Consider the following 27,658-nt stretch of genomic DNA (forward strand, 5'->3'; position numbering starts at 1 on the left):
CAAGCCCATAATGTAGAAGAGAGCCTGGATCAGTACAGTGGTTACTGAGCATGCGTTGTCTGAAACCGCCACCTGTTGCAGACCTTGGAGATGGGGAGGGAGGGCACAGGAAGCAGAGTGCCACAGGTGTGAGCTGAACTTGGGAGGAAGGAAAGGAAGTCTGATTAAGTTTTGTCTTGAAGTGTCTGTTTTTGGGTTTGTCCCTGCATTGATCTGCAAGGGAATGAGGCAAGTAATGGCCCCTTGGGGACCTTCAGGACTTTCTTCTCAATGTCAGCCGTCATTTTCAATCACCCTCTCCCTCCCAGCCATTAATTTTGGCCCGGGATCATGGGGACTTGTCCATCTATCACACCTAATTGACACTAAATGATCTGTCAGTTTATTGATGAACGGCAGGAGTGGAATTGTCACAATATATTTTACTTTCTAACAACTCCTCCTGACAATTTTACCTTGTCCATCTCACTCTCCTCACATAAATCTCCATTGGCCTCTCATTCCTTCTCTTGGGCTGTTCTGGTGCCAGCCGCCTCCATGCCATCAGCACGCATCAAGGACATCAAGATGGCGGTAGAGCTGCAGTGTGTGTAGGTTTGGAATTTTTTTTTTCTTTTTATAGAGTGGATGTTTCAGGAATGCTAACACGCTCCTGTCCTCTTCTCCTTCAGTGTCATTGCTGGGGTGGTTCTCTCCTTGTCTTTTCACAGCCAGTATGTTCAGACCTGGCAGAAACAATAAGACAAAAGGGACAGAGCAGTAGCATTTCCTTAACTAATTCACAGTAATGCAACTGTGACCACAGAGTAAGATGTTGTGTTTTGTTTTTTAATTTGATTTAAAGGGATAATCACAACTGGCCATTTCCCTTTTCTGCTGTTTCTCAGGTAGACCTGAAAGGGTAGGGTTTTTATAAATGTTCTTGATTAATTTGTTTTTTTTTTTAATAATCATTTTCCTTAAATGATCTTTCGGATAGTTAGTGTGTTTAAGGCAAAGTTTTTCAGGTTCTGAGAGCCATGACAGCACAAAGTGAATTCTGGGAAGGAAGACATGTCAGCACATGGCTACTCAGTAAAGCCATTTCTAAGAATTTGTTAATGTCTTATCTGGGTGGACCCTGAAATCTTGAAAAGGGCTGGGAATTTTAGTTGTGCTTGACCTTCATATATATATGTGTGAATTTTGAATTTGTTAGGTAGCTGAATTAGCAAACCTGTATACCAGATATAAAATCTTTTGGTGAGGATTCTGAGGAAGAAATGTTATTCCTTGTCCTTAATTCCTTTAGAATTTGTGGGTCATTTTTTGACTATGAGAACGCTGAGACTTGTCTCATTTACAAAAAGCATATGGTTAATGCCTTGGGTTCCCTTGAGGGAAGGCAGTATAATTTTTTCCAGTGGCAGAAATATAACTAGTGGAGTCACAGATGTCATTCATACACTGTGAGCATTATCTATGTATAATGTGAATAAGTGTTTTTGTTTTTAAATCTCCTCTAACATATTCCATGTGAAGATAGCAATGTTCGTTTGACTTCACTGAATTTTCTGCCATACCTTGCCTCCTAACATTGACAAAGGTACCTCAGAGCGGCATACTAGAGTTCCTTCAACAGACCTACAGTAGCTGAAGATTGAAATGCAGCATAACAGATTGTCATAGTAATAAGACTGAGCTGAAATTACTCATTGTTTTTCATTAACATTTTCAACAGTATCAGAAAATACTTCCCTTTTTATTATTTTTAACACTTCGTGCCAAAATAGTCACCTACTCGTTGTCATTGCCTTCACTTGTTCTCATTCTTTATTGCCCTTACTCATCCTCAGTGATGTTGTTATGTAGCCAGATCTGACTAGCTGATGGCCTGATCCCATTAATTGTGTTGTCCTTGTCTGGCTATGTAACGAATCCAGAAACATTGCTCTCGCTCTCATTTATACTCAGTGAAGAGATTGGAAAGGCATTTCTACATCCTAAATGATGTAATCATGATAATTTCCTTCCATTCGCTATATTCTACCAGATTAGATGGTGTCATCCTTGTCCAGGAAGAATAAAGAAATAACAGCCGGGTTCGGGGTGAGGGACAGTAGCAATAGCAAACTGAAGAAACAATAGCATCAAGGAGGATTTTTAATAAGTGAACATTTGCACAAAGTGTCTAAGGAAAAAAGTCTAAACCAGAATGGCTACTTTAATTCCTAAAATAGAAATGCTGACAATAACATGCTTGAGAAATTACCTTGTGACATTTAGGTAGCTGTAGCTGGTCTTTATACTGGACTAAAATCACAACTTCAAATTAGTAGATTGTACAAAATAAGGAAGTTCACTTTATATGGATTAGTTCACTGTATGTGGATCAAACCTTGTTGGTTTTAGCAGAATTTGGAATCCTATAGGTAGAAATGGGAATCCATACACAAGGGGAAGCAATATCTTTATTGGTGAACATCAGAAGTGGGGTAAGCACAGAACTACTGATAGAAAGTACTGAAAATTCTCTCCCAAGTTTTAACCAGATATTTATTTATTTATTATTTTGATTTATATTCCACCATTCTCCATTGACTCATGGTGGGTCACATAAAACCCCAATATAACTGTCCAGAATAAAAACTCCAGTAAATACTGTCCAGAAGACCATAACTATGAGAGCTAGAAATGTTAGGTTTTCAGGCTTCTGAAACCGTATTTTGGTCTTCGAGGTAAAAGTCTGTCCTTCCTTTGTCTCTTGAGCCAGTGGCAATTTTTGAAAATACCCCATGTTTCCAGTAGTTTTGTTTGGAAGCACAGGTATTTTGAATGCTGCAAACCTAACAATAAATTGCTCTGTTTTCCCTTTCATGAATCCTCTCTTCAAAAATAAAATGTCTGTGAACATCACTACCTTCCTTTCCTCTTTTTTCCTTCTGTTCTCCTAGCGAGAGGGCATCTTCAAGGGGCTTTAGTTTTATGGGTCATTCATAAAAGAGAAAGTGGTTAGGCATGCCGGGAATTATGTTCACAACTGTGCTGAAACATCCCCTTCAGCTGTGATGCTGTTTCTGCATCTACACCACCTTTGATATTCTAGTCCTTGACTCCCTGCGGAGTGCTGTGGGTCCTCGTTCCTCAATTTGTACCACTGGGCTCCTCAGCATCTGTGTACCACGACAGAAGAGAAAACTCAGACCATATACTTTGTGTGTGTAGACAGTTTGATTTCTGTTCTTGAACATTTTCAAAGTACTAGGACTCTGATACCTGTCTGAGAAACTTGTTGCTGGGTGGCTGGCATAAAAGATATTGAGTGGGATTGGTGAAAAGGCAATCTTAGTTCCACCGAAACTTTTCTTGAATGCAGAGTTTCTGTAATCTATAACAAATCCCTAAAGGGGAACAATAGAATCAGAGTCCAGTAGCACCTTTAAGACCAACAAAGATTTATTTAAGGCTTGAGCTTTCGAGTGCAAGCACTCTTCCTCAGACTAAGAGTGCTTGCACTTGAAAGCTCACGCCTTGAATAAATCTTTGTTGGTCTTAAAGGTGCTACTGGACTCTGATTTTATTGTGCTACTTCAGACCAAGACGGCTACCCATTTGAATCTACCCTAAAGGGGAAGTTCAACAAAAGGAAGTCAAATGTGACTATTGAAGAGTGTCTATGGATAGAATGGATAAAAGAATGATGTGTGGAGTATATCTGGTAAAAAATAATTTTAAAATGGAAAACCTCGTATTTGGGAAACATAACTGTTCCAAGCTAATGGAGAGAGCAGTGGTCTAATGCCTTTAAAACACACACACACACACACACACTCAATAATGGTATAGTGGTAGGGAGAAATGAAATGGGAATGCTGTTGCATGTTTAACCAGAAGGGAGCACACTTTACACACAAATGTATACAAGTTCCAGTACAGTTCTAGCTTTGATACTTTGTGTACCACGGGTAATCCTGCCCTATCAATACTCCTTCAATTCTTGTTGTAATATTAAAGAAAAAATTGTGCTGTAGGTGGTAAGTTAAGTGTGGTAGGGCTGTCACAGAGTTGGGAAATGGTATGGCCTCACTGTTTAAGAAACACTGACTAGTAGGAGAAAGGGGGAAAATGCAACTGAACACAATCTCAGTAAGGTAGAATTTGCTTTTACCAGACCCTCACAGCTTCTCCTGGGTTGGTCACTTGAGTTTAGCTTCAGAGGTCATTTGCCTTTTCTTGGCTGTTAGAAGTGACCATGATTCTTGACCTAGGCATGAGCTTTGTTTTTTAAGCATGTCTAGTCAAGGATAACGTGATGGTGCCAAGATAAAGTGACAGGATTACATTAAAAACGTTTCTGGACAAGTATTTCTTTTTTTAGGGGACGGCTGATACTGAATAGCCAACATGTATGTATGTATGTATGTGTGTGTGTGTGTGTGTGTGTGTGTGTGTGTGTGTGTATGTATGTATGTATTTATTTATTTATTTATTTATTTATTTATTGCATTTATATACCGCCCTCCCCTGAGGCTCATGGCGGTTCACATGAAACATAGCGGAACACGAACAATACAAATAAATCAGTGACCATAAATAGCAGTGAAATAACAATAGGACAATAGTGATACCTGTAAATTCATAACTGCAACATACTGATGGACCCATGGTTGGTCGGTTCAGGTGTTGAATTTCATGGGAGGGAGGCTCGGGGGCCCTGTGGAAGGTGGTGCTTCCGGTTGACCTCAACCAAATGCCTGGTGGAAGAGCTCCCTTTGGCAGGCCCTTCCGAATTGTTCTAGTTCCGTTACCCATACTCAGAACTCTGACTAGTAAATAGGTGGTAAAGAAACCAGTTTCTAGAAGATGGAGGTTGCATCTTGACATTTCTTTGGTGCCATCAGATTCTTCTTATTTTTAGTCATTCCCCTGTGCACAGTCATGAGAGCATCTCCTGTATTTGCCCATTCTCCCTTAAGTAACATATCAACAGTGCCATCCTTGGCAGAGTCTGCTGAAGTCAGTGGGCTTAGAAAAGGGTAATTCTGCTTACGATGGTACCAGAACTCTTTGTTACCTGACTGTGCAGGAGGTTGACAGTGTTTGCCTCTATATACTGCCCTATTGCAAGGAAGAATAACCAGGATCATCCAGGATCTACAAACATTAAAAGATTTCAAGGGCATGTGTCTCCATTCATCCCACTTATGTCCCTTTGAAAACAGGTTAACGGTGTCTAATTAACCACTAAATATTGTCACCCTGCATGAATATCACATGCTCGCTTTTCTTGGAGCCTCATCATTTTATCACCATTTAGATGGCCACAATTTTCCATTAAATGAGTAACATTTTAATAGAGATGATGTCTACATTAGTGCTGTCTTTCACCCTTTAGCACTTAACCTCTGAAAGAGGAGCTCTTACAGAGGAGAACGGCTGCCTCGCCCCAAACCTGGTATATTGTTTTGAAGGAGGTATGGGGTAGGGAGAGCACTGTTGACATATTTTAGTGTATCTAGAGAACGGTGTTTCTGTTTCCAAAGTATACCTCTCACATAGCATAACAGAAAGTTACTCATAGGTTACTCTGCGACCTTATTTATTTTGAAGCCCTCCTCCATTTAACGTTTGCTAGATAAAAGTGCTTTCAAATTGTACAACAGGCCTTTGGGTCCTTAAATTTTAGGTCATTTGCCTCCTGATTTTCTTCTAATTAAGCAAGGAATGCTGTTGTTCATTCGTGAAAAACAACCTAGCATTCTTGAGACCAGAACAGTGAGATTTTTAAAGTTCTTCCATGCTTGTTCAGGAGAATATAGATGACAGGGGATAACCCCATTATAAGATATCTAATTTTTTCTGAACACCAATGCCACATACATACCTTTGCAGTGAAAGAGCAGGAGATATTGTGTGTGTCTTGTACAGTGAAAGAGATACATAATTTGCCTATTATACTTTGCTGTTATATTTTTTTAATTTTAAAATTATATTAAACAATACCATTTGTTAGAATTAGAGGGCTACTGCTGAAAACCTAGGACTATATCTTTCCTTACTGCTAATTGTGGTACCTTCCACTGAGCCCAGGAACCTTCCTCCAATGCAGAAGGGGAGCAGAGATGGATGGTAGGGTACAATCATTGTCAAATGTCTATCTAAATTGTAAAATTGTAGATCAGCCTCAGGATAAAAAGGTAAATTGTGGAACTGAAATACAGGATAAAAGACTGCAAACATCAGAAAAAAATTGTTGAGAAACAAAGAAATGATGGTAAGCTATGCACATTTTCCAGAATTCTTTTGGAAATTATGCCAAGTATGGCTGAACTAGTATCCAGTTGAAAGATGACTTCAGAAGACCTTTTCCAGTCTTAAAAATGTTAAAATAGTAAATACTTTGACATATTAAGGATTTATTTATTTAAAACTTTTATGAACCTGCCTTTACGCTAGTCAGGTAACAATAATAAAGCTAATACCTCTTGATAACAATTTTTTAAAAGAAAACGTTAACTTAGGGAGCAATAACATATATTTTTTAAGTCCAAGCATTTGTCCTTCAAAGCCTGTATGTTGGAAACACTCATCCTGCAGAAAGCTGTTGCTGAGAAACAGCTCTTCTTTGGAACAGGGCAAATGGTAGTAAAGGAGGACCTAGGTGTTGTTCCATGTCATGTGATGCTGCGATTCCTAAAGATCACCAAAAGAATATTTCCCAATGCACAGTTTAAAAACTTTGTCCTGTGAAATAGTCAAAGCAATCAGCAAGTGATGGAGTATCTGCTAAAAAGAAACCTGGCATTTAATTAATTTTTCAAAGTGCTGGTTCAGCAACCTCCTTGTTTTACATTTTGAATATTGAACAAGAGTCCTTAATCGGATCTGAATTAGTTCTGGGCTTGCTGGGGTGGAGACAGAGGGAAAAAGCTGCCTGCCGTCTTCCCACCCGGCCTCCTCCCTCCAACAGCACATGATGATGATGAACTCAAGACAAGTTTTCCTTGCTCCATGGGGTATCTGGCTCAGTCTTTTCCAGTCTAATTTGGGGCAGCTCCATTAAAGAGCAAATGTGATATTTATGACAAAGGATGGCAGGCAGAATGAACTGACCTCAAGTGACTGAACCAAACTTGTCACAAGTACAGCCTCCCTCTGAGTACGGAGGATTCCAAACCGTGCTTTTAGTAACTCTGGATAGCATTCTTATGCCACTTTAAAAAAAAAAGACTTTGTAGAGGATATGTTCCTCTGTGTCATCCCCCTTTTACAGAACAGGCCAACAGATGTTCTGTTTAGTTTTGAAAACTGTCTTATCTGCTTCACAGCAGGTATCAATATTCATAGAATCATGGAGCTGGAAGGATCATCTAGTCCAACCCCCTGCACAGTGCAGGAACTCACAACTACCTGCCCACCCACAGTGAGCCCAGTTTTATGCCCAAGTGATTCCCCCTCCAAAAATCTCCAGAATCCAGCCTCGCCTAGAGGAAATTCATCTACCATCCCACAATGGCAATCAGCAATTCCCAGGGTATGCAAGGAAGAGCCACAAGACACAGACAGTGACACACGCTTTCCTGCCCACCCGCTCTGCCTAAGTTCATAAAATCAGCATTTCTGTCAGATTACTACCTAGCCTCTGCTTAAAAACATCCAAAGAAGGAGAACCGACCACCTCCCGAGGAAGCCTGTTCTACTGAGGAACCACTCTGATTGTCAGGAATTTCTTCCGGATGTTTAGCCAAAAATTCTTTAGAAATAATTTCATCCTATTGGTTCTGGTCCGCCCCTCTGGTGCAACAGAAAACAACTCTGCTCCATCTTCCATACGATAACCCTTCAGGTATTTGAAGATGGTTATCATATCACTGTGCTTTGTCAGATACCTTACTTATTTAAGAGGAAGCCTAGTTTGGGGGCACTACAAGAAAACAAGAAGAACAGAAGCATGTGTTATTCCCTTGCTGTAAAATGTATAGTATGTGAACTTGTGTGCTTCTGTGGTGCTGTACACATGTTCTTAATGTGCATAGAGCTTCTGAAACTTAAGGTGGACTGTTACATTCTGTCTTGTCCCATGAATTTTTAAGGACACTAATGGGACTAAAGCTGTGGTTGTAACTGAAAAAATGGCTTGTTTTATTTATTTGTTAATTTGTTTATTTATTTAGCTAGATTTGAGTCTAGGAGCACCTTAGAGCAACAAGATTTTGGGGATATAAGCTTTCAAGAATCAAAGCTTGCTTTGTCAGATACCTTATTTATTTAAGAATTGGGTTTTATACCCCACTTTTCACTACCCAAAAGAGTCTCAAAGCAGCTTATGATTGCCTTCCCTTCCTTTCCCCACAGTCACCCTGTGAGGTTGGTCGAGGTGAGAGAGCTCTGACAGGACTGCTCTGTGAGAACAGCTATAAGAGAATGTGACATGCTCAAGGTCACCCAGCTTGGCTGCATGTGGCGGAGGCTGCCATTCTTAACCACTACACCAAGCTAGCTTAAAACATTTGTGTTCCACTTTTCCACCCAGTTAGAGCCCTCACTGTTGAGAGAGAAACTTTAAACTGTTTACCTTCATGCAGCTTTTCTTTTAGCTGAAAAATTCTACTCTTCCCTTTCCTAAACTATTTTTACCACCAGTAAGATACAGGACGAAAGACAGGCAAGGCTGATCTTAACCCTTCCCCTCAAAAGACACATGGAGCAAAAGGGTTAAAAGCCCTTTTCTCCCACACCCATTTCCCCATTCAAAAGTTTATAAAAAAGAAAAATCTTAACATCTTATTTATCCCTCATTGCCATGAAGTGTGTAAGTGCATTTTGCATGCTACCTCAAAGGCACAGTAAGGCTATACGTAGCTTTCCCCCCTTGCACTGAAGACTGCCCACAGTCTTGGGCTCAGGAGGGCAGGGACTTTGTGTGTGTGTGTGTGTGTGTGTGTTTCACACCTTATGCTGACATGCTCCTCTCATTTAGATTCAAACTTCCTCAGGACTTCAGTAGATAAAATCATCCCCTTGAACTGTGCCTTTTGTGCTTTTACTAGAGAGTCATTGTGAAATCGTTGTCTCCAAATACCTCTTGAGAAAGCTATTTGGAGCTTTTCTTCTGCCTTGCAGAAAATCCTGTATTTTGTAAAACTTTGGCCTTTTTCTTCTCTTTCAGATCAGGAAAGAAACATGCAGAGCAAGAAGTTGAAGAGTAAGTCTCCCACCCACCCACAAATCTTCTTCATAAATGTCAGCTGTACACATTTTTCAGTGTGATGCCTTTCCTCTTTCAATCCATGTCTCTTGAGGCTTGGTATATTTCTGCTAATGCACTGATTTGGCAGGCTTAATGAAATATAGGGATAAGGAATATGGACCTTATTCATGCAGGAGAATGAGGCAGCAGAGATCTGAGATGGTCAGATGAACAGTGCCACTTGAGACTTCGGGTGGGAATTCCAGCTTTAAATGTTCTTTCTCAGATAGAACTTCCTACAAATAAAAGATTAGCACCACAGAGAAAAGGGTTCTACCCCTGTTCTTTGGTTGCTATGCCGACATGAAACCACCTTATACTGTATCAGACCCTTGGTCCATCAAAGTCAGTATTGTCTACTCTAACTAGCAGTGGCTTTCCAGGGTCTCAGGAAGAGGTTTTTCACATTCCCTACTACCAGATCCTTTAAACTGGCATTGCCAGGAGTTGAACCTGGAACCTTCTGCATGCCAAGCATAGGCTCTACCACTGAGCCACAGCCCCTTCCCTGGTTGTTCTTTTGCTGGGACCTTTCAAAATAAGACAATGTGATCTTCCACCAGCAGTCTGAAGATGTGCATTTCTGCCACCTCGTTCTCTTGAGTACAGACTGAGCCATTAGATTATGAAGTCTTGTTTTATTTTGTTTTTAACTTAATGATAGAAGATGATGAAAAACATAATCATGTATCTGGATTACTTTCTGAAGAGAAGGCAGGTCGTATCATAATATTAAAAGTCCCACAGTGCAGAGTTGTAGCCTGAGTTACTGCATGCTCCGCACCACCTGGAGCATTAACTTGCCTCCTAAGATTTTATTGTTGTTTTTGAAAGCTTTTAAATTTGTGGCAGGACAATTTATTTGGAAGGAGAGCCTGTTTCTTAAGAACATATTATTAAAAAAATCAGTACTGACTGATGTTCCCACAGATGCTAGTAGTCTAGAGTTCTGTTCACCCTGGATCAGTGGTTCTCAACCTTCCTAAAGATGTGACCTTTTAATATAGTTCCTCATGTTGTGGTGAACCCCAACCACAACATGAATGCGCAGCCATGCAGGACGAGCTGCAGGACGAGGAGGGCGAGCTGCAGGAGCTGAACTGCCACCTGTGTGCCTACATGGGGAGGGGCCAGGCGCTGGAGGAGGAGAATGGGCGCCTGGCGCATGAGCTAGCGGCATGGGCAGGAGCGGCTGTCTACGGAGGAGGCGGCTGAGCTGTGGCTGGCGGTGGCCAAGCTGAGCCGGGCCCGTGGGGAGGTGGCGCTGGAGCAGAACGTGCTGCATGGTGAGCAGGCGTGCCTGGAGAGTCTGGGCGCATAACTTCAGGAGCTGCACCGGCGCCTGGAATCACCTAGAGCCGCCTGGAGCCTGAGGCCGCCAAGCTGCGCTGCCCCCTGGAGCGCCTGGTGGGAGACAGAGCTGCTTGGAGGTGCTGCTGGAGTGGCTGGTGGCCAAGCGCGGGCACCTGCAGGAGGAGCAGCAACAATGGCAGCACCCCCCCCCCCAGCCAAGCTGTTTGCCCTGCTGCGATTCCTGTGAAAGGGTCGTTCGACCCGCAAAGTGGTCCCAACCCCCAGGTTGAGAACCACTGTCCTGGATGGATTCTGTTGCGTCCTTGAAGCTCCATTGTAATAAATCAGCTACTTTGAAGCCCTCCATTGAATGTCCTGGAAACTCAAATGATACCCAGAGAAAATCTGTTGCAAGGCAAGTGCTAAGGAGTGGTCATCTTCAGTTCTTAACTGAAGCCGGCTAGCCAAGAGTGGCGGTAAACAAATAAAATTATTATTATTAAAAATAAACAAGCATTGGAATGTGCTAACAAGGGACATAAATGGTGGCCTTCAGTGCAGATGGCTTTAAAAGGGTGTTAGAAGAAGAAGAAGAAGAGTTGGTTCTTATATGCCGCTTTCCCCTACCCGAAGGAGGCTCAAAGCGGCTTACAGTCGCCTTCCCTTTCCTCTCCCCACAACAGACACCCTGTGGGGTGGGTGAGGCTGAGAGAGCCCTGATATCACTGCTCAGTCAGAACAGTTTTATCAGTGCCGTGGCGAGCCCAAGGTCACCCAGCTGGCTGCATGTGGGGGAGCGCAGAATCGAACCCGGCATGCCAGATTAGAAGTCCGCACTCCTAACCCAAAAACTCACAACAGTTCAGTGCTTCATCAATGATTTACAACCTCTATTGGATAATGACAGTCCTTTTTCAAAAGTAGGGGCTCACACAGCACTGATAAAGCTGTTCTGATGGAGCAGTGATATCAGGGCTCTCTCAGCCTCACCCACCTCACAGGGTGTCTGTTGTGGGGAGAGGAAAGGAAGGTGATTGTAAACCGCTTTGAGACACTTTCGGGTAGAGAAAAAGTGGCATATAAGAACCAACTCTTCTTCTAATTATGACGTGTACTCATTTATCTCACCCTCTGCCTGTATCTGTGGACTTGTAACTCCCACTTCATTGTGTCTGAGGAAGTGTGCTGTACACATGAAAGCTTACACCTTGAATAAGATGTTGTTGGTCTTAAAGGTGCCACTGAACTCAAATTTTGTTCTCCTGCTTCAGATCAACACACTTCCCCACCTGAATCTATATTTGGGAAGAGATAAAAAATACACTGCCCCCTCCCCCATATTTCATAGGCTATGTAGCTGGTACAGGAAGGAGCAGTCTGTCTCATTCTGTTGTTCTTTCAAGGAGGTTGTAATCAACAGGATCTCCAGATTAGCTGTACTGCAGTCTGACCTCTAAAGCTGTTTTTCCTGTGTGGTTTCTTACAGTCACCGCCTGAGGCAGCAGAGCCTAGAGGCCTCTGATGATGGCGAAGGTAAGACCCTTCCCTTAAATGAAAGCACGTTACATTCACACTTGTGAGAGCTCTCAGAGATAAGATAATTGGAACTTGCCAGTGGGGAAGCAACTGATGAATTCATTATACTTGTATGAAACACAATGCTTCTCCTACAAAACTGGAGAAGATGTAATGGAGATCAGTAGCATATGGAAGGAGAAGCCCAGAAATTACATGCCTTGGCTTTGAAGGAGATAAGTGGCCCATAACATGTGGAAAGATTTTTGTCTTTCCAATTTAACTATAACACTATCCATATCTATGTCTACTAGAGGATGCTTTTGTCTCCCCTAACTTTTCTACAACCCCTGTGTAGAAAATAATCTTTGGAAAATCCAACTTGCCTTGTTTGGCAACATGCCTACATGCAAGGATGGGCGGGCATGTGCAACACTGGATAGTCCCTTGGCTGTCTTCTGCTGCCCAATGTGGTTTTCTACTTTTCTGGCTGGGCTTCTGCTGTGCCTGGTTTCACCAGCACTGTGAGCTTCCAGCACCTAGGAACAGTTTTATCAGCCAAGAGAAACAAGTGGGAAACATTCAAGGCATTTGTCTAGAGAAACATTCACTAAGCTAGCAGGAAAGTGAACAGGCAAGATCATTTGCCTCCTGACAAGTAAGCACTACATTAAAATTGAAATGATTAAGGTTTTATCTACTGAGGAAACCAACCTGCTAGATTAAGGGGCACAAAAACATCACTGCAATCTACGTAAAAAGGACTGACCAAACTTGCATGCAAGGATAGAGAAATATTACATATGATGATATAGAATAAGGGGTTGATCCAGTTCAATGATCTTCATCTCCGAGGTTGGAACCCTCATGTGAGTAGCCCCACCAGCAAGGTTGTGAGTCCTAGAGCTGGCCGACATTTCCTGTTGCTTTTTGAGAGAACCTACTTGTGTACCTTGGCTCTCTCTATATGCAAGCTGAGAGGAGTACCAATGTGGTGAGATGGGGCCCCTTAGTGGTAGAGAGGTTTCCTTTTTAACTTAAGCAAGTTCAGAGACCCTGTGAATTACTGGCACCTGCTTGCAACTCAGTGGGCCCTATGCTTTTACCTATGGCTAAAGATGAGTTCCAGGCCTAGAACTGTTGAAAACAACAGTTGTAGATGAGCCTGCATTTTTCTTGCATTCAGATCCAGCCCTGGGGTAGCATTTAAGATAGAAAAAGGGCTGGTTCACACCATCAACAAATGAAATTACTGTTTATGCAGTGAAGCACTAGGTATTTAAACAATTTCTATATTACTTTTATGTCAAAACCCTTCCTCCCCCATACACACTTGCCCCCCTTGATGGCATCCATGATGCGCTTTTGTCCTGTGAATTTCACTTGTAGCATGCTATTAGTATTGCAGAAATATCTTTAAAACATTTAGCAGTGCCAAAAAAACTATAAAATAGTGTTGAGAAAAATTCAAATTCTCCTGCACAGTTAAAATTATGCAAGTTTATTTTTTGCAAAATAAACATGCTCAGTTTGCGTGCTGCATTCTGTATTTTTCCATTTCTGCAATACATAAAAAGGTAAAGGTAAAGGTATCTTCTGTGCAAGCACCAGGTCATGTCTGGGGTGATGCCTTGGGGTGACGCCTTCTAGCGTTTTCAATACATAGTAAATACATAGTAAACAAGAAAATGGTGGAAGGATAGCTATGATTGAGAAATAGTCAGGAAGTACTGTGATTGAAAGACAGAGCAAGAGGACAAATAACTGTACAGGACACCAAATTATCTCCCACTGATCAGTGGAGCCTTCTGTAGGCACAACCTTTGCATTTTTAATGTATTTCCGCAGTCGAGAGGACTTAGAAACACACCTTTCTAAAAATCACAGATTCTCAAAAATCTAAATCCTGCCATGGATATAAGATTTGCTATGGAAGTCTGTACTCATGAAACAATTGTTTATTGAAAAACAGTCTTCTTGTACATTGCTTCTGTATGCACACGTGCATATGTCTCTCTTTATGTCACAAGGAATACGTGCTGAGTCAACAAATAGTGCTCCTTCACTTCTTTTGTCATGTTTCCATCCAATCCCTTTCACTCTGAGCCTCAAAGAGAAGGTCTGTGGCTTACTGCACCATGGGAAACCTGCTTTAATAGGATTTAATATAGTGACAACCTTAGGAATAATAAACTCTTGCAAGCAACAAAAATTGTTTAATTCCTAAAGGACAGGCCTGGTTAAACCACTTTTGGCCAGGGGCAATTGAGGGCTTAATATTGTGTATGTAGCAATCTGGGGGAATCTGAGACAGAGGCATTTAAGGGTAATTGCTCAATTTTCTATCCATGTCAACAGGGGAAATGGGCATTAGTGGCTGAACTCAGCACAGTAATGGAGCTGGATGAGTTGGGAGATGCCAGACTGTCAGGGGAAATAGAAAAGTGCTATCTGTTGAGCATCCCTTCCACACAGCCAGGTGCTTCTTCTACGCCTCTCTTCTTCTGTAAGCATTTTGAAAAGGATGGTCTTTGATCCTTTGTTGGGGTCAAATAAATTTTTTGTTTCTGTATCCCTTTCTGGTTTACTAGCTATAGATAAGAGGCATATTTTACTGCATTTGGGAATTTGAAAGGTTGTCACTTGGAGGAGGGAAGAGAACGGTTCCTGTTGACAGCTGAGGATAGGATCTGTAGCAATGGGTTTAAACTATGTATAGAATAGTACTGGCTAGATATCAGGAAAAAATATTTCACAGCTAAGAGTAGTTCAGCAGTGGAATAGGCTGCCTAAGGAGATGGTGAGCTCCCCATCACTGGCAGACTTCAAGCAGCAGCTGGACAGATAGTTATCATGGATGCTTTAGATTGCTCTAGCATTTAGTGCTGATCCTGTCTCTGTTTCTCTGGGTTTTCTGATAGTGGTTCTATGGCATTTTTTCTGAACTGCTTGGATGCAGCATAGGCTGCTTCCCTTCCCCAGCCGTAGCCTGCTGTGGGGCTGGTTAGGGGCATAGGGTCCCGCAGTCGATCACATGCTGGGTAAACAGAAATAAGACCTAGAACAAGACTGAAAATGGTGTGTCTGGTGGAGGGAAGTGAACTATGCCTCTTAACTCACTGTTCCTAATCTCAAATTTAGGAACCACATTAAAGACCCCTGCAACATTCCAACGTTACTGATGAACTCATGTATTGCCAGACTTAACCTGCACTTGCTAAAAAAGTGAAAACTTTAAATGCTTCAGCAATACTGGAGCTTATACACTGATGAAGTGGGGAGAACCACTAAATGTTGAGCAAAGATAGCTCAATGCAGCTTGAAGAATCTCCACTTAAAAATTTAAAAAACACACCCAGCATGAAACTGATAAGAAGAGACCAGCCACACACCACACACACAAAACAACTGTGACACAATTTGATTTTTCTCATTGGTATGCAAAATTTATATTCTACAATTCCTAGAAGAAAACAGATAAAAAAGAAAGGTGCAGAGTGCACACACAGCATTCAGAGTAAATGTGGTAAATGAGAGTAAGCTGTTTGTGCAGAAAATAAGTCCATGTGGATTTAGGTCTGTCTTATGGTTCAGATTAGAGCCTCTTGTGGCGCAGAATGGTAAGGCAGCCGCCTGAAAGCTTTGCCCATAAGGTTGGGAGTTCAATCCCAGCAGCCGGCTCAAGGTTGACTCAGCCTTCCATCCTTCCGAGGTTGGTAAAATGAGTTCCCAGCTTGCTGGGGGGTAAACGGTAATGACTGGGGAAGGCACTGGCAAACCACCCTGTATTGAGTCTGCCATGATAACACTAGAGGGCGTCACCCCAAGGGTCAGACATGATTCGGTGCTTGCACAGGGGATACCTTTACCTTTACCTTATAGTTCAGATTAATTTTGTCCTTTAAAAATATCAAGCACTATGGTGTCTTTGTTTACTCTTACAAATGGAAGGTCAGAGCTGATAGGATACATTCACGTTATATCAAGCTGAGTTTTTTTCCCCCCCTACAGACCACAGTGGCTGAGTACTGGTCAGAAAGGCTAAGCAACAAGGCTATGGCAGAGTTAGGTCTGTAATGTGCAAAGCTGGGGAAAATAGGAAGCAGTTAGGTCAAAAGACCATTGTTGGAACAAAGGTGGTAGTTATGTGAGGATCAAAGTGAACAGGCAGGTCAATTAATGTTTGATTAATTCCTTGCATTCCTAGTTTGATTCTGTACTTGGATGTATGCACAACTTTGGACTGTCACCAGGCCTGTTGATTTCAGCTGTGTGGGGTCTTGTTTGGCAGTGGTTCCACATCAAGATAGTGTGATGGCTTTGTAACATAGCCAAAGGATGATGACACCTTTGAGGCAAGCCATTATTACAGGAGAGTTTTCAGATTCCCCCTTGACCTGGGGACTTTGCAGAAGAGCTTAGAGAAGAGTATTTGGAGACATGTAAAGCACATCATTAGGAGCACATTGTCTGCTTTGACTAACAGCAGCCCTCTAGAGTCTCCAACAGAAGACTTTCACATCACCTGAAGGACTGGACTTTGAGACTTTCCGCATGCAAAGCAAATTTTTGATTTTTATTTGTTGACCAATTGGTTATTAATTATTGTTTAATGTTATTGTTCATTGTTATGGGCTTTAGGGGATGGGGTATTTATGTGGGCCGCCTCGAGCCTTCGGGGGGAGGTGGGATACAAATAAAATGATGATGATGATGATGATGATGATGATGATGATGATAATGCCATACCACTGAATCATGGCAAACAGGACGACAAAGAAGAAAGAGGAGTTATTCTTATGTGGCGCTTTTCTACGAGGTAGTCTAAAAGTGGCTTACAATTGCCTTCCCTTTCCTCTCCCCACGACAGGCACCCTGTGAGGGGGGTGAGGCTGAGAGAGCCCTGATATTACTGTTCGGTCAGAACAGCTTTATCAGCGCTGTGGCGAGCCCAAGGTCACCCAGCTGGCTGTATGTCGGGGAGTGTGGAATCAAACCCAGCTTTCCAGATTAGAATTTGGTGCTCCTAACCACTACACCAAGCTGGTTTTCAATGTTCATGTGTTTAGAAATAAGTTTAGTAAGTCTTAGCATATAATTCCTTCTTGCTAGAACACTGTGAAACAAGCTATATACAGGCTGTGTTGTTCAGTCCATAAGTGTAGTTGACAGACTAGGTTTACCTAAAAGACCCTTTAAGAAAAAGCTCTTGAAATATGATTACAGAATTGAGACGCCATCATTTGAAAGTGCCCAAGGCAAGCTCCTTTGAAAATTGCAGCTGTAGAGGGACAGCAAGGGAACTGCATAGCCCTTGATTGTAGTGTTGTTCCCTCAGGACCTGTCCCACCCCCTCCCCATCAGTTTCTCATCTGATAGGAGCGAGAAAGAAGCAGCAGCTAGGCTCCTCATCTGTCTTATGAAAATCTGATTCAGAATGGCTGTGATCAAACCTAGCTGGCTGTCAGCTCTGGTGGCCTTATGTGCAGGGAGGGTGGGGGCTTCTGAGGAGTTTATGGATGTGGAAATGTCATGAGTGCTACCGATCAAAGCAGTATTTTTTAATAAATATAAGATTTTTTTAAAATGAAGGCTTGTACCATAAAAAAAATGTAGTTTTGTCTTGTTTTTCCACATGAATAGAATCTGATATACCTGCTCACTAACATAATTCAATGGGAGGGCATATAGAGAATTGCTTTTCTTTTCACACATTAAGGCAAAAACTACTAATCTGTAGCTTTACAGAAGGCATTTTTATTTCCCTTCTTTGCCTACACACTGCAGTCCTAGGGAAGACCACACACTAATTTGCTTTAAACCCACAGCATGTCAGCTTTACAAAGGAACTCTTATTGTCTTATAAAGTGATCAGGTGAACCAGTTTCTTTATTTTTTTAGAATGCACCAATGCTTTTTTCCTCTTATTTCTTTATATATTCCTTCACACCATTATTTTCTGTTGTCCTTTTTACCCGCTGAATGCCTAGGACATAGTCTTAGATAAGTGATTCTCAACCTTCCTAATGCCGTGATCCTTTAATACAGTTCCTCATGTTGTGGTGACCCCCAACCATAAAATTATGCAAGTGTTCTTTCACAGAAATTAAACTGAAACTGACAAATGGCATGAAGATCCATTCTTCTTGATTGTATATACACTGATTTTTTTTCTGGGGTTTCTCAGTTCAGTTTCTGCCTCTTGTCCCACCATGCCAATCTCTTTTCTGCTGCTCCAGACAGACAAACGCTCTATCTCAGTCTACCCAGTAAGGCTGTTGTGTGGATGAAATGGAAGAGGAGTGATGTTGGCCACTTTGGGACCCCCTTGGAGAGAAGGACTGCTTGCCCTGCTGCGACCCCTGTGAAAGGGTCATTCAACCCCCAAAGGGGTCCCAACTCCCATGTTGAGAACCGCTGTCCTAGATGGATGTAGCAAGAACATGGTGGGAATGACAGATGCAGTACTAGTCAACTAGGCTAAGCATCAGTTTTATCCTACTGTTTGATCAGTTGCAGAAAATTTCCAGAACATCTCTGGCTTACTTTTTCTAAATGATTAATCACTGCATTAGAGACTAACAAGTGAGGATCAATAAAAATAATGGGGGGGAGCCCTTCCTCTTCTTAACTTTATCCCCCCAGTCACTGCCAGCCAAGAGAGGAAAGAAGTCCCCCACCCATAAGTATCATGGCTCCTGTGCCCACCATTGTTGTAGTCATTGCCATCTGGCTGCTTTGCCCCCTCCAGACCCCACAGTATTGCCTTACTCTCCCCACCAACATTGATGCTAGCAAGCAGAGCATGACTCCAGGACTCCACCATCAGGCCCATGGTGGCTACTGAAGTCTCTGTTCCCTCAAGATTTCTGCTGCTGAGCCTCCAGGCTCCCCTCCTCCCAACCCCAGGCATCAATGCTGGAGAGCCTAATGTGGATCCAGACTTATGCTGCTGGGCCTGAGGGATGTCCTGAAGCCCCTCTGCCCTCAAGGCTTCTGCTGCTAGGCCAGCTACAACTCAGAGAAATTCTCATCCTTACTGCTGATGCCAATGAGCCCAGTGTAGCTCCCAGCCTCACCTTATGCGGTTCCCCCTGTCACCATTAAGACTCTAACAGAGGAGAGCCATGGATCTATGGGACATGCAGGGGGGATTCTATCCCCCCACTGCCTTGCCAGAGCAGCCCCCGGGCTCTAATGCAGCTGCCCCTGAGCCTAGCACAGTCCCTGGCCTGCTTTGCTGCCTCCACTGGGCCTGGCATGCCCCCTAGGATGCTTTGCTGCTGCAGCAGAAGGCAGGTAGTAAAGAGTTCAGAGAATGCTACTTTAGGAGATTTTTAAAAAACATGCATTTTAAAAACATTTTCAGATTTTTCTGCAAACCTGAGTGCCTCAGGTTTGCAGAAAAATCTCTTTATCCTCCATGTGGCCCTGATCCACAGATTCAGCTATCCACAGATGAGAGCCACACATGACTAATAGGGTATCGATTCTGTATATTTGGCTTATTTAGCCAATTCTCAATTAAGGATTAATTCCATCACTTGTTTTGTCTTTCAGTTCTATAAGGTTTGTCTCCTTGCTCACAATCTGTTCTGGAGTTCTTTGTATCCTATATAATATTCTCCCCTCTCCAACTATTTTTGCTTATACTGGTTTCCTGTACCTTAAAATTTGCTGATACATACAAAGGCATTTCTTGTATGCAGTAGATAATGAATTTTCTTGATTGGGGTAGGGGGTTGCTGAAATTCCAAGAAGCCTCTAATGCAGTACATTCAATGAATCAAAATTACATTCCCCAATTGGGCTGTACTTTTACTGCCTCTCTCTCTCTCTCTCTCTCTCTCTCTCTCTCTCTCTCTCTCTCTCTCTCTCTCTCTCTCTCTCTCTCTGTTTATATTTGTGACTGGGTGTTTTTTGTATAACCATAGTGCCACAGATATACAGATATATAGATGTATAGAAGTTTGACAAAAGTTGTGATTTTTTTAAACTGCTTTTTTGAATTTGCAACATGCTAAAGTCTTATATGATGTGATAGTATGATTTAGTTGTAGGAGAAATACCGTATAAACAGCAGTGGTCAATAGTATGATTAAACACTAAATTATTTTAAAGAATTTAACTTTTAATTACTCTCCCCATATAAACTTTAATTGCTGTACTGCTGTTTTTCATGTGTTTTGTTCTTGTTGTGCTGTTGTGCGGTTGTATATCAAGGCATAATCAAGGCATATTTAGGCACCAGAGTAGCAGCCTCCTGTTATTTATGCTCTATTGAGTGTCCTAAATAGTGTTAAATAGTATTTCTTTGAGAAAATTTGACATCTTTCTGCCTTCAGAAATCTTGGATTTTATTACGTCAGCTGTAGAATAGTATTCTGTAATGTTCCAGCTCTGCTTGCTTTGTGGACCAGTTTGTGTGTATCACTTAGCTCAGATATTACTTTCTGTTGCATACTGCTCACAACTAGCTGCTGTAGGAAGTAATAATTCATGGCACCTCCAGATGTAATCTTTCCCTCATGCCTTCAGGCAACACTTATACAATTAATATGAGAATAGCTGAAATCTCCTGCTATTCCATGTATTTGCTTTTTTAAAAGCATATCCAGTCTCCATAATATTTCCTTATGAGGAAAAAGGTTAATTGTTAAATTTTTACAAACATTTTGCTATGCTAAGTCATACTGATCTATTGAAACATTTACCTTGGTCAAAATTTAAGCCATTAATATATAGTTGTTTATACATTTAAATAATTTTCACCTTGCATATTTGGTACAGTAACATTAGAGTAGCCAGTAGATATTGCTTTTCTATTATTTTAGAATTGTGTTATGTTAAGTGTCCTCATTAATACCAGATGTGATTGGTGATGCACTGGATGTGCATAAACAGAATGTGGTTTATACCACATGACTTTCATATGGTGGCTGATGCTGAACAGGAGCAAACAGACAGGCCAAGGTGTGTCATACAAATCAGATGGTATCAAGTCACCCAGTGGTTGCTGCCAGGCCTTGCTCCTCAAAAGCCCAAGTAAGGCTAGAAAGAACCATGCCATGTTCCCACCTTTTACTCAGAACAATCAGAACTTGAATGCTGTGTCTGCCCAGCAAGAGCTACAGAAGGAATTAGTTTGTTAAAGCTCCTAGTTTCCCCAAAGGGTACCGGCCAGACCCTTGAAGAACACATTATAACCCTAAGTCACGTGTTCTAGTAAGGCATAGCTAGTGGTCCAGGGAAGTTCGGGTGCTTGTACCTGATCTCCTGGCTTACTGCTGTCAGGGGGGAGGGCACTCAATGTTGTTAGTGTGTCAGCAGAAGCTGCCCCTATCCCTTGTTCCTTGCAATTTTTGAAGTATGTAGCCTGTTGCTTTCCACTCCCCTGTTTTTATTCCTTTTTTCTAGTTAGAGGGGAAAATTATTGGATTGAGATGCACTAATTAAAGCCATTTTCTGTTATTTGGTTACTCGAGTGTTTGATGTCTCTCTGACAAGACCATGAAATGCATGGGATGTCCACAGGGATAGAATTTGCTGAACATGGTGCTTTGTAAATGCGGGGACACAGTGTCGCAGCAGCTCATGAATATGAAACGCCCATGATGCTACCTCAGTGGACTTGAGAACACAGATGAATCCTGTCATGTGCTAAATGAGACCAATTTCTTTCACTTAACTTCATCTTCAATCAGACCTTCTTCCATTTGCCTGTTTAAAATTCCCCAAACGTGGTGCATAAGGTAACAGCATTCAGTAAAACAAAGTTTTGCAGCAGCAGAGAATTTAGAATTGCATCTGGTTCAAGTTTTGTGCTGCTAAAATGCATGACTTAGTTGGATTCCTTTGCTTTTAAAGCACCTTATTGTGCTGTGCTGGAAATGGAGTGGAGCCAGCCAGTTACTTATTTAAAACATTTCTATACTGCCTTTCTCTGCAAACAATTTACAAAAGCAAATTCTAATCATAACATACTAATAAATACTCAAGTGACTATTACAAATCACCAGTATCACTATAACCACAACACTGACTATCTCTATGACTGAAACCATTGGTTAAAATACTTCTTGAACACATCTGCCTTGTACGGTATCCTAAAACTTTAACAGTATGGATGCCTTCCTGACAATCTTTAGGAAGCCTGCTCCATGATATCGGTGCTAACTAGGAGAGGCTTGGGTGTGACCTGCAATTGTTCACACTTGTCTATAGGAGAGCACACAAAGCAGATCTTGAGCCAGAGGTGCCACACAGGGACACTCTGGAAGAGGCACTCGTGCAAATGTTGTAGATGTTTAAAGATAGAAACCACCTGCTTGAATTATACTCTCTGTGACCTACCCTAAAAATGGACTATTTGAGGATTGTGGTGTAAATTTGAGCCAGTTTAGTGTAGTGGTTAAGAACGGCAGCTTCTAATTTGGCAATCTGGGTTTGACTCCCTGCTCTCCCACATGCAGCTAGCTGGGTGACTTTGGGCTCATCATGGCCATGATAAACCTGTTCTGACCAAGCATTAATATCTGGGCTCTCTCAGCCTCACCTCCCTCGCAAGTGTCTGTTTTGGGAAGAGGAAAGGGAAGGTGATTGTAAGCCATTTTGAGGTTCCTTCTGGTAGAGAAAAGCAGCATATAAGAACCAACTCTTCTTCTAAATGTGTGCGGTCTGTAAATGTGTCAGTTGATAAGTGTTGTCTATGACTGGCTGGACCATCTCGTTACAGCAAATTTTTACTCCTTTTTACCAGGAGCAGCTGAGAGATTTTAACTGCCTTTGGCAGATGAACCCATGACTAGTTTGTGTTTATCCTCAGTTCTCCCAAATGACTTTGATGGGTTCCCTAAGGACTTTAATGATAGATTGAACTAGAACTGAGGGGTCTGAGGAAGTTTTGAAACCCCTTCTATATCTCTTAGAGCTTCCATAGCCAGCTCTCTGTTTTCCAGAGCAGTTTACTCCTGGTTGTCAGACCTGTCATCAGCAGACAGCAACATTCCCAAATTGTTGGACTAGCTTAAGAAAATAGCTTTGGCAACTGCCTTCTCAACAGATGAATCCCTCAGTACTATTCAGCTCTCGGCTAGAGCCCTTGTGTCTTATGTGGTGGCCAGAAGGAGAAATTGGCTCCAAAACTGGGAGGCAGATCCAATAGCTAAGGTGAAGATAGCAAGCATTCTCTTCAGGGGAGTGCAGTTATTTGGTGAAGGGATGAACAAATACCTTAGTGAAGATAGCAACAAAAAGAAGGTCTTATCTTCTAAGAAAAAGGATTTCAAGAATAAAAAGGATTCCTCTTCTTTACAGTACTCCAGGAGATCCTCTTATTTTCATCCCTCCAAATCTGCCAGAAGTAGATGGCAACCAAAGCATCAAGGGAGAAATAACCTCAGGTTCAACAGAGGTGCAGAAGAAGTCTCCAAGATCTCAAAAAATTCATATTCCTTATGACTATCAAGAAGATCTGACAGGCCCAAAAATAGAGGATCATCTCTTAGGTTTTACAAATCATTGGAGGAGAACTATGGGAGACCGTTGAGTGCTAGAAATGATTTCTCAGGGTTGCTCTCTCAAATTTTCCTATGTTCCGGCCAACAGATTCATTCAGGTTCCCAGATATGAGCATCCTCAGAAACATCTTCTCCTCCAAAACAATACAGTACCTTTTAGACATAGGCTCCATAGAGGAAGTTCCAGAGGATCAGAACTTCTTGGGAATTTATTCAGTTCTTTTTCTAGTTTTGAAAAAGAACGGTGGCATGAGATCAATTCCGGACCTGAAATAGTTAAACAGGAGGATAAGAAAAAGGAAATTGAAAATGGAAACCCTGAGATATATTGTAGCAGCCATCCATTCATAGATCTGTCTGTGACCAATCACCATATTCCAATCAGAACTAGGGTTCACCTACAACAATATGCATTATCAATACAAAGCTCTCCATTTTGGACTCAAATCTGCCACAAGGGTGTACACCAAGGTTCTGGTGGCCTTGGTGGCCCATTTAAGAACCTGAGGCATAGCTATTCAGCCCTACTAGATTCTGGCTCGGTTCCCCTCCTTCCATCAGGGGATGCAGGATGTGTTCTGGACAATACTCTGTCTTCAACATCATGGCCTTGTTGTGAACAGGGAGAAAAGCAGTTTGGTTCCCTCCAAAGGGGTTTTATATCTTGGGGTAGAGATCAACACCAAGTCAGAGTATTTGTTTCAATGGAGAGACAGCAGAAAATAAGGACCACCATTCACCATTTGGGCTCTCATTCTTGAGTGAAGCTGATGACCCTAGCAAGCCTTCTAGATATGCTAGTATTGTGTCAAGATGTGGTACAATGGGCTCGTTTTCACACCCATTCTTTGCAGCAGTTTCTGCTTTTGCATCAAGCTGTGATAGCCAGGCAGTCGAGTCAAGCTTCTATCTCTCCTGGGACTCTTATGGCAGCAACTCCAGTGGTGGATGATACATTGAGGTTCTTGGAAGGAGTTCCCCTTAAGGAGCCAGAAAGAATGATGCTTATGTTGGACACCAATCTATTTGGTTGGGAAGCTCATGTACAGGAAAGAGTGGCTCAGGGTCTGAGGAGGAAACAGCTCAGAGCATCAACTTTCTGGAGCTCTTCTATATATTTTCGAAATGCCCACCTGGGTGGTCCTGTCCGAGTGCTGTCCGGCCACTGTCCCGGACAGGAACCTCCTGTCTGGCCACCGCTTCCCATCCAACGGGCCAATCTGGGCGTGTCCGGATTGGGCCGGCCCCTGAAGCGCCCGCCTCCTTCAGCCACCTGCCCAGCCTCGCTGCCAGTAGCTTCCTGGCCTGTGAGGAGGGTGCATCAACGGCTCCCAGGTACGTCCGTCCTGGGGGAGGAGGTTCCCTTTGGCCCCGAAAGTCTTCTTGCTGGCTCGCAGAGCCGACGACAGGGCTTTGGTGCCCAAAGGGAAGCCTTTCAAAGCCATTTTTAAAATGGGCTTTGATACTAGTAAATAAATATCAGTCAGGGATCTCCTACAGCAAGGGCTCTTAATTCATCCGCATTGAGAGTTGCTTCTGCTTACTGTTCAGAGATTGAGTCGTTGCAGTTTAGGGAGATAGGCTATCAGGAGAAAGTCACTGATACCTTGGTTAATTCTAGGAAGGGTTCTACAAATCGGGTACATGACGGGGCCTGGCAAGTTTTTCAATCTTGGTGTTCCCATAGAGGACTAAAACCCTTTTATGGCAAAGGTTGGGGAAGTACTAGGGGCTTTTCGCACGCCTTCAAAATCGCACAATGGTTGCCAATTGAAAACGCTACTGATTTGCCATTATGCACAACGTCATTGACAATCTGCCACACACCTGAAACCGATCCGCAAAAAGCGCTTCCTTGTAGCGCTTTCAGGGAAATCCCCAAAAGTGGATTCACCCTCCGGAAAGCGCTACACTCCTGCAACCAATCTGCAACACTAGGGAGAAAGTTCTGTGCGTTACCATTGTTGTGGTTTCTACAAAGTCCCTCCCCATGGCTCTCTCCTCTGATCTTCCGGCGAAGCGATCGCCATTTTTTTTCTCCGAGCGAGCGAAGTTCAACCCACCAGCAAGCCTGTTTAGAGGCTTCCCCGGCTTCAGTCCCTCCCCAGAGCTGTTTAGTCACTAAGCACAAACAACAGAGGAGCCCGTTTGCTGATGTATTTTCCCTTTATTTTTTACACTGTTTTCGGCCGAAAATCGGGCCCGTGAGGGGGGGGGGATTTTTTTTTTCCACTTGAGGTGAGCGTGGCAACGATGAAACGACAGCTCAAACACACCTGCCAGCTGATGGGTCTCTCCGTTGCAACGAATCAACACATATTCGTTGCAATGGGTGTGTTTAAAAAAAAAACCTTTCTTAAAGGGAAAGGGGCTGTTTGGGAGCATGCTAACGGCTGCCCATTGGCTGCTTGACGGCCAGGGGCGGGACGAGCTCGGCAATAGCGCTTCCTTTCTAGCGATTTTTGCTGAGACCGGAAGCTTGTGGGAAACGATAGAAACGCAACTGGATTCCACTACACAGTCAGGTATGCATAATGACGAATTGCACTATTTTAAATGGCGATTTTTCGTTCAGCAAACAATTTGCTACAAGGATCCCGGTGCGGAAAGCCCCCTAGTGTTTTTTGCAGGAAGGGTTAGAAAAAGGCTTTAGTACCAGCATGCTCAGAAGACAAGTTGCAGCTCTTTCAGTGGTGAGAGACCCCAAAAAGGTTCCCTGTCTATGCATCCACACTTTAAAGAATTCCTCCAGGGACCTTCATTAGTTAATCCACCACAGGTGCATAGGATTCCTACCTTCAGTTTGAACTAGTCCTCAGGGCCTTATCTAGAACTCCTCTTGAGCCTATGGCCACTTGCCCCTTGAAGGAGGTCACCTTCAAGACTGTTTTCTTGGTGTGGAACACATCTGCCAGAAGAGCTCTTTCAACTGACAAGGAGCTCTGTGTTTTCCATCAAGATAGGATAGTTCTCTGACTGGACCCTGCTTTTGTACCAAAGGGAAATTAGGGACATGGCTTTCTAGGGTAAAGCACAGATATGGTGACTATATTATGGGTCTCCTCTGTGTTGAAGACGGAGCCAACCATGGGTACTTGAACTCCTTTTAATCTTCTTTGCTGCTATCTGAAAGCCACTCCATCATAGGCAGCAGTTCCTTAGGTGGTTGGGGACCTGGAAGGCAATGCTCTGCTTAGATAGTTCAAGCTGTTGCTGCCTTTTGCTATAGCTTGGCTCTTGCTTCAGCCTCTGTTTGATTCAGCCCCTTTACTGGGCAGCCAATTAGAGAGAAATCCTACTGTGTGGGTTGCTCCAAACAGCCCCCTTGTCAAAGTCTGAGATAACCCTTGACCTATTGCAGATGGGCTAGCACTGCCTCCACCAGGTTCAGAAAAGCCTGCAGGGAGGCAGAGTGGACGGAAAGATGGAATAGTGCGTTTTGGAGCTGTAAAGGAAACCAAATTTATTCATTCTTTTTTTAAAAAAAAGACCAAGCCTTGGACATCAAATTCCACAAGCAGGGCATCTTTCCAGCTCTTGAATATTTATTTCAGAAGGGGCTACAGACAGGGCAGAGCTAAAAACAGGCAGGGTTTTTTGTTGTTTGAACAGTACAGTTGCTGAAATTGGAAGCAGCTTGAAGTACCTCTGCTTTGTGGTTTCTGGGCAATGGATCTCAGAAGACCTGCCCCGTCTGGTTTCCTATCCCTGTGAGAAATGTAGGATGCTGGAACTACTTTCAGTGTCAGGATAAGGATGGTCTGCATCTGAAACTTGAGGAGCTGTGGACTTCTGAACCTGGCCACTTGAGACTTGGCTTGTTGAAAGCAGCATTTAGAACACCTGAAGCTGGTGTGTGATGTCTGGAATTAAAAAAAAAGAACATGAAGAAAATCATGAAAGTTAAAATCCTTAAAGGAGATGGGGAGTTGTATACCAGTGGTCCAGGACTGCAATTATGCTCATGAGGATTGGACAAAAATAATCTTGTGGGCCAGAAGATGATAGTTGACCACTCTGGGATTTGGGGGGGGGGGAGTATTGATCGAATACATTGTTTTTTTCCAAGGGTAGGAGAGGGGGGGATGGGGGGGTGATAGAT

The 27,658-nt window shown here is 42.7% G+C and overlaps 1 protein-coding gene across 3 annotated transcripts in view; it reads left to right on the forward strand.

Moving 5' to 3' along the window:
• IFT43 (intraflagellar transport 43) overlaps positions 1-27,658 on the forward strand; it is a 66,248-nt gene that overhangs the window by 32,366 nt on the left and 6,224 nt on the right. For all 3 annotated transcript variants that reach the window (XM_077323293.1, XM_077323292.1, XM_077323294.1), the window contains exons 4-5: positions 9,149-9,184; positions 12,009-12,055. In XM_077323293.1, the coding sequence (XP_077179408.1) occupies positions 9,149-9,184; positions 12,009-12,055 (83 nt within the window). The remainder of the gene's footprint in view (positions 1-9,148; positions 9,185-12,008; positions 12,056-27,658) is intronic.

Source organism: Paroedura picta, chromosome 2 (genome assembly GCF_049243985.1).
Source record: "Paroedura picta isolate Pp20150507F chromosome 2, Ppicta_v3.0, whole genome shotgun sequence".
Lineage (NCBI taxonomy): Eukaryota > Metazoa > Chordata > Lepidosauria > Squamata > Gekkonidae > Paroedura > Paroedura picta.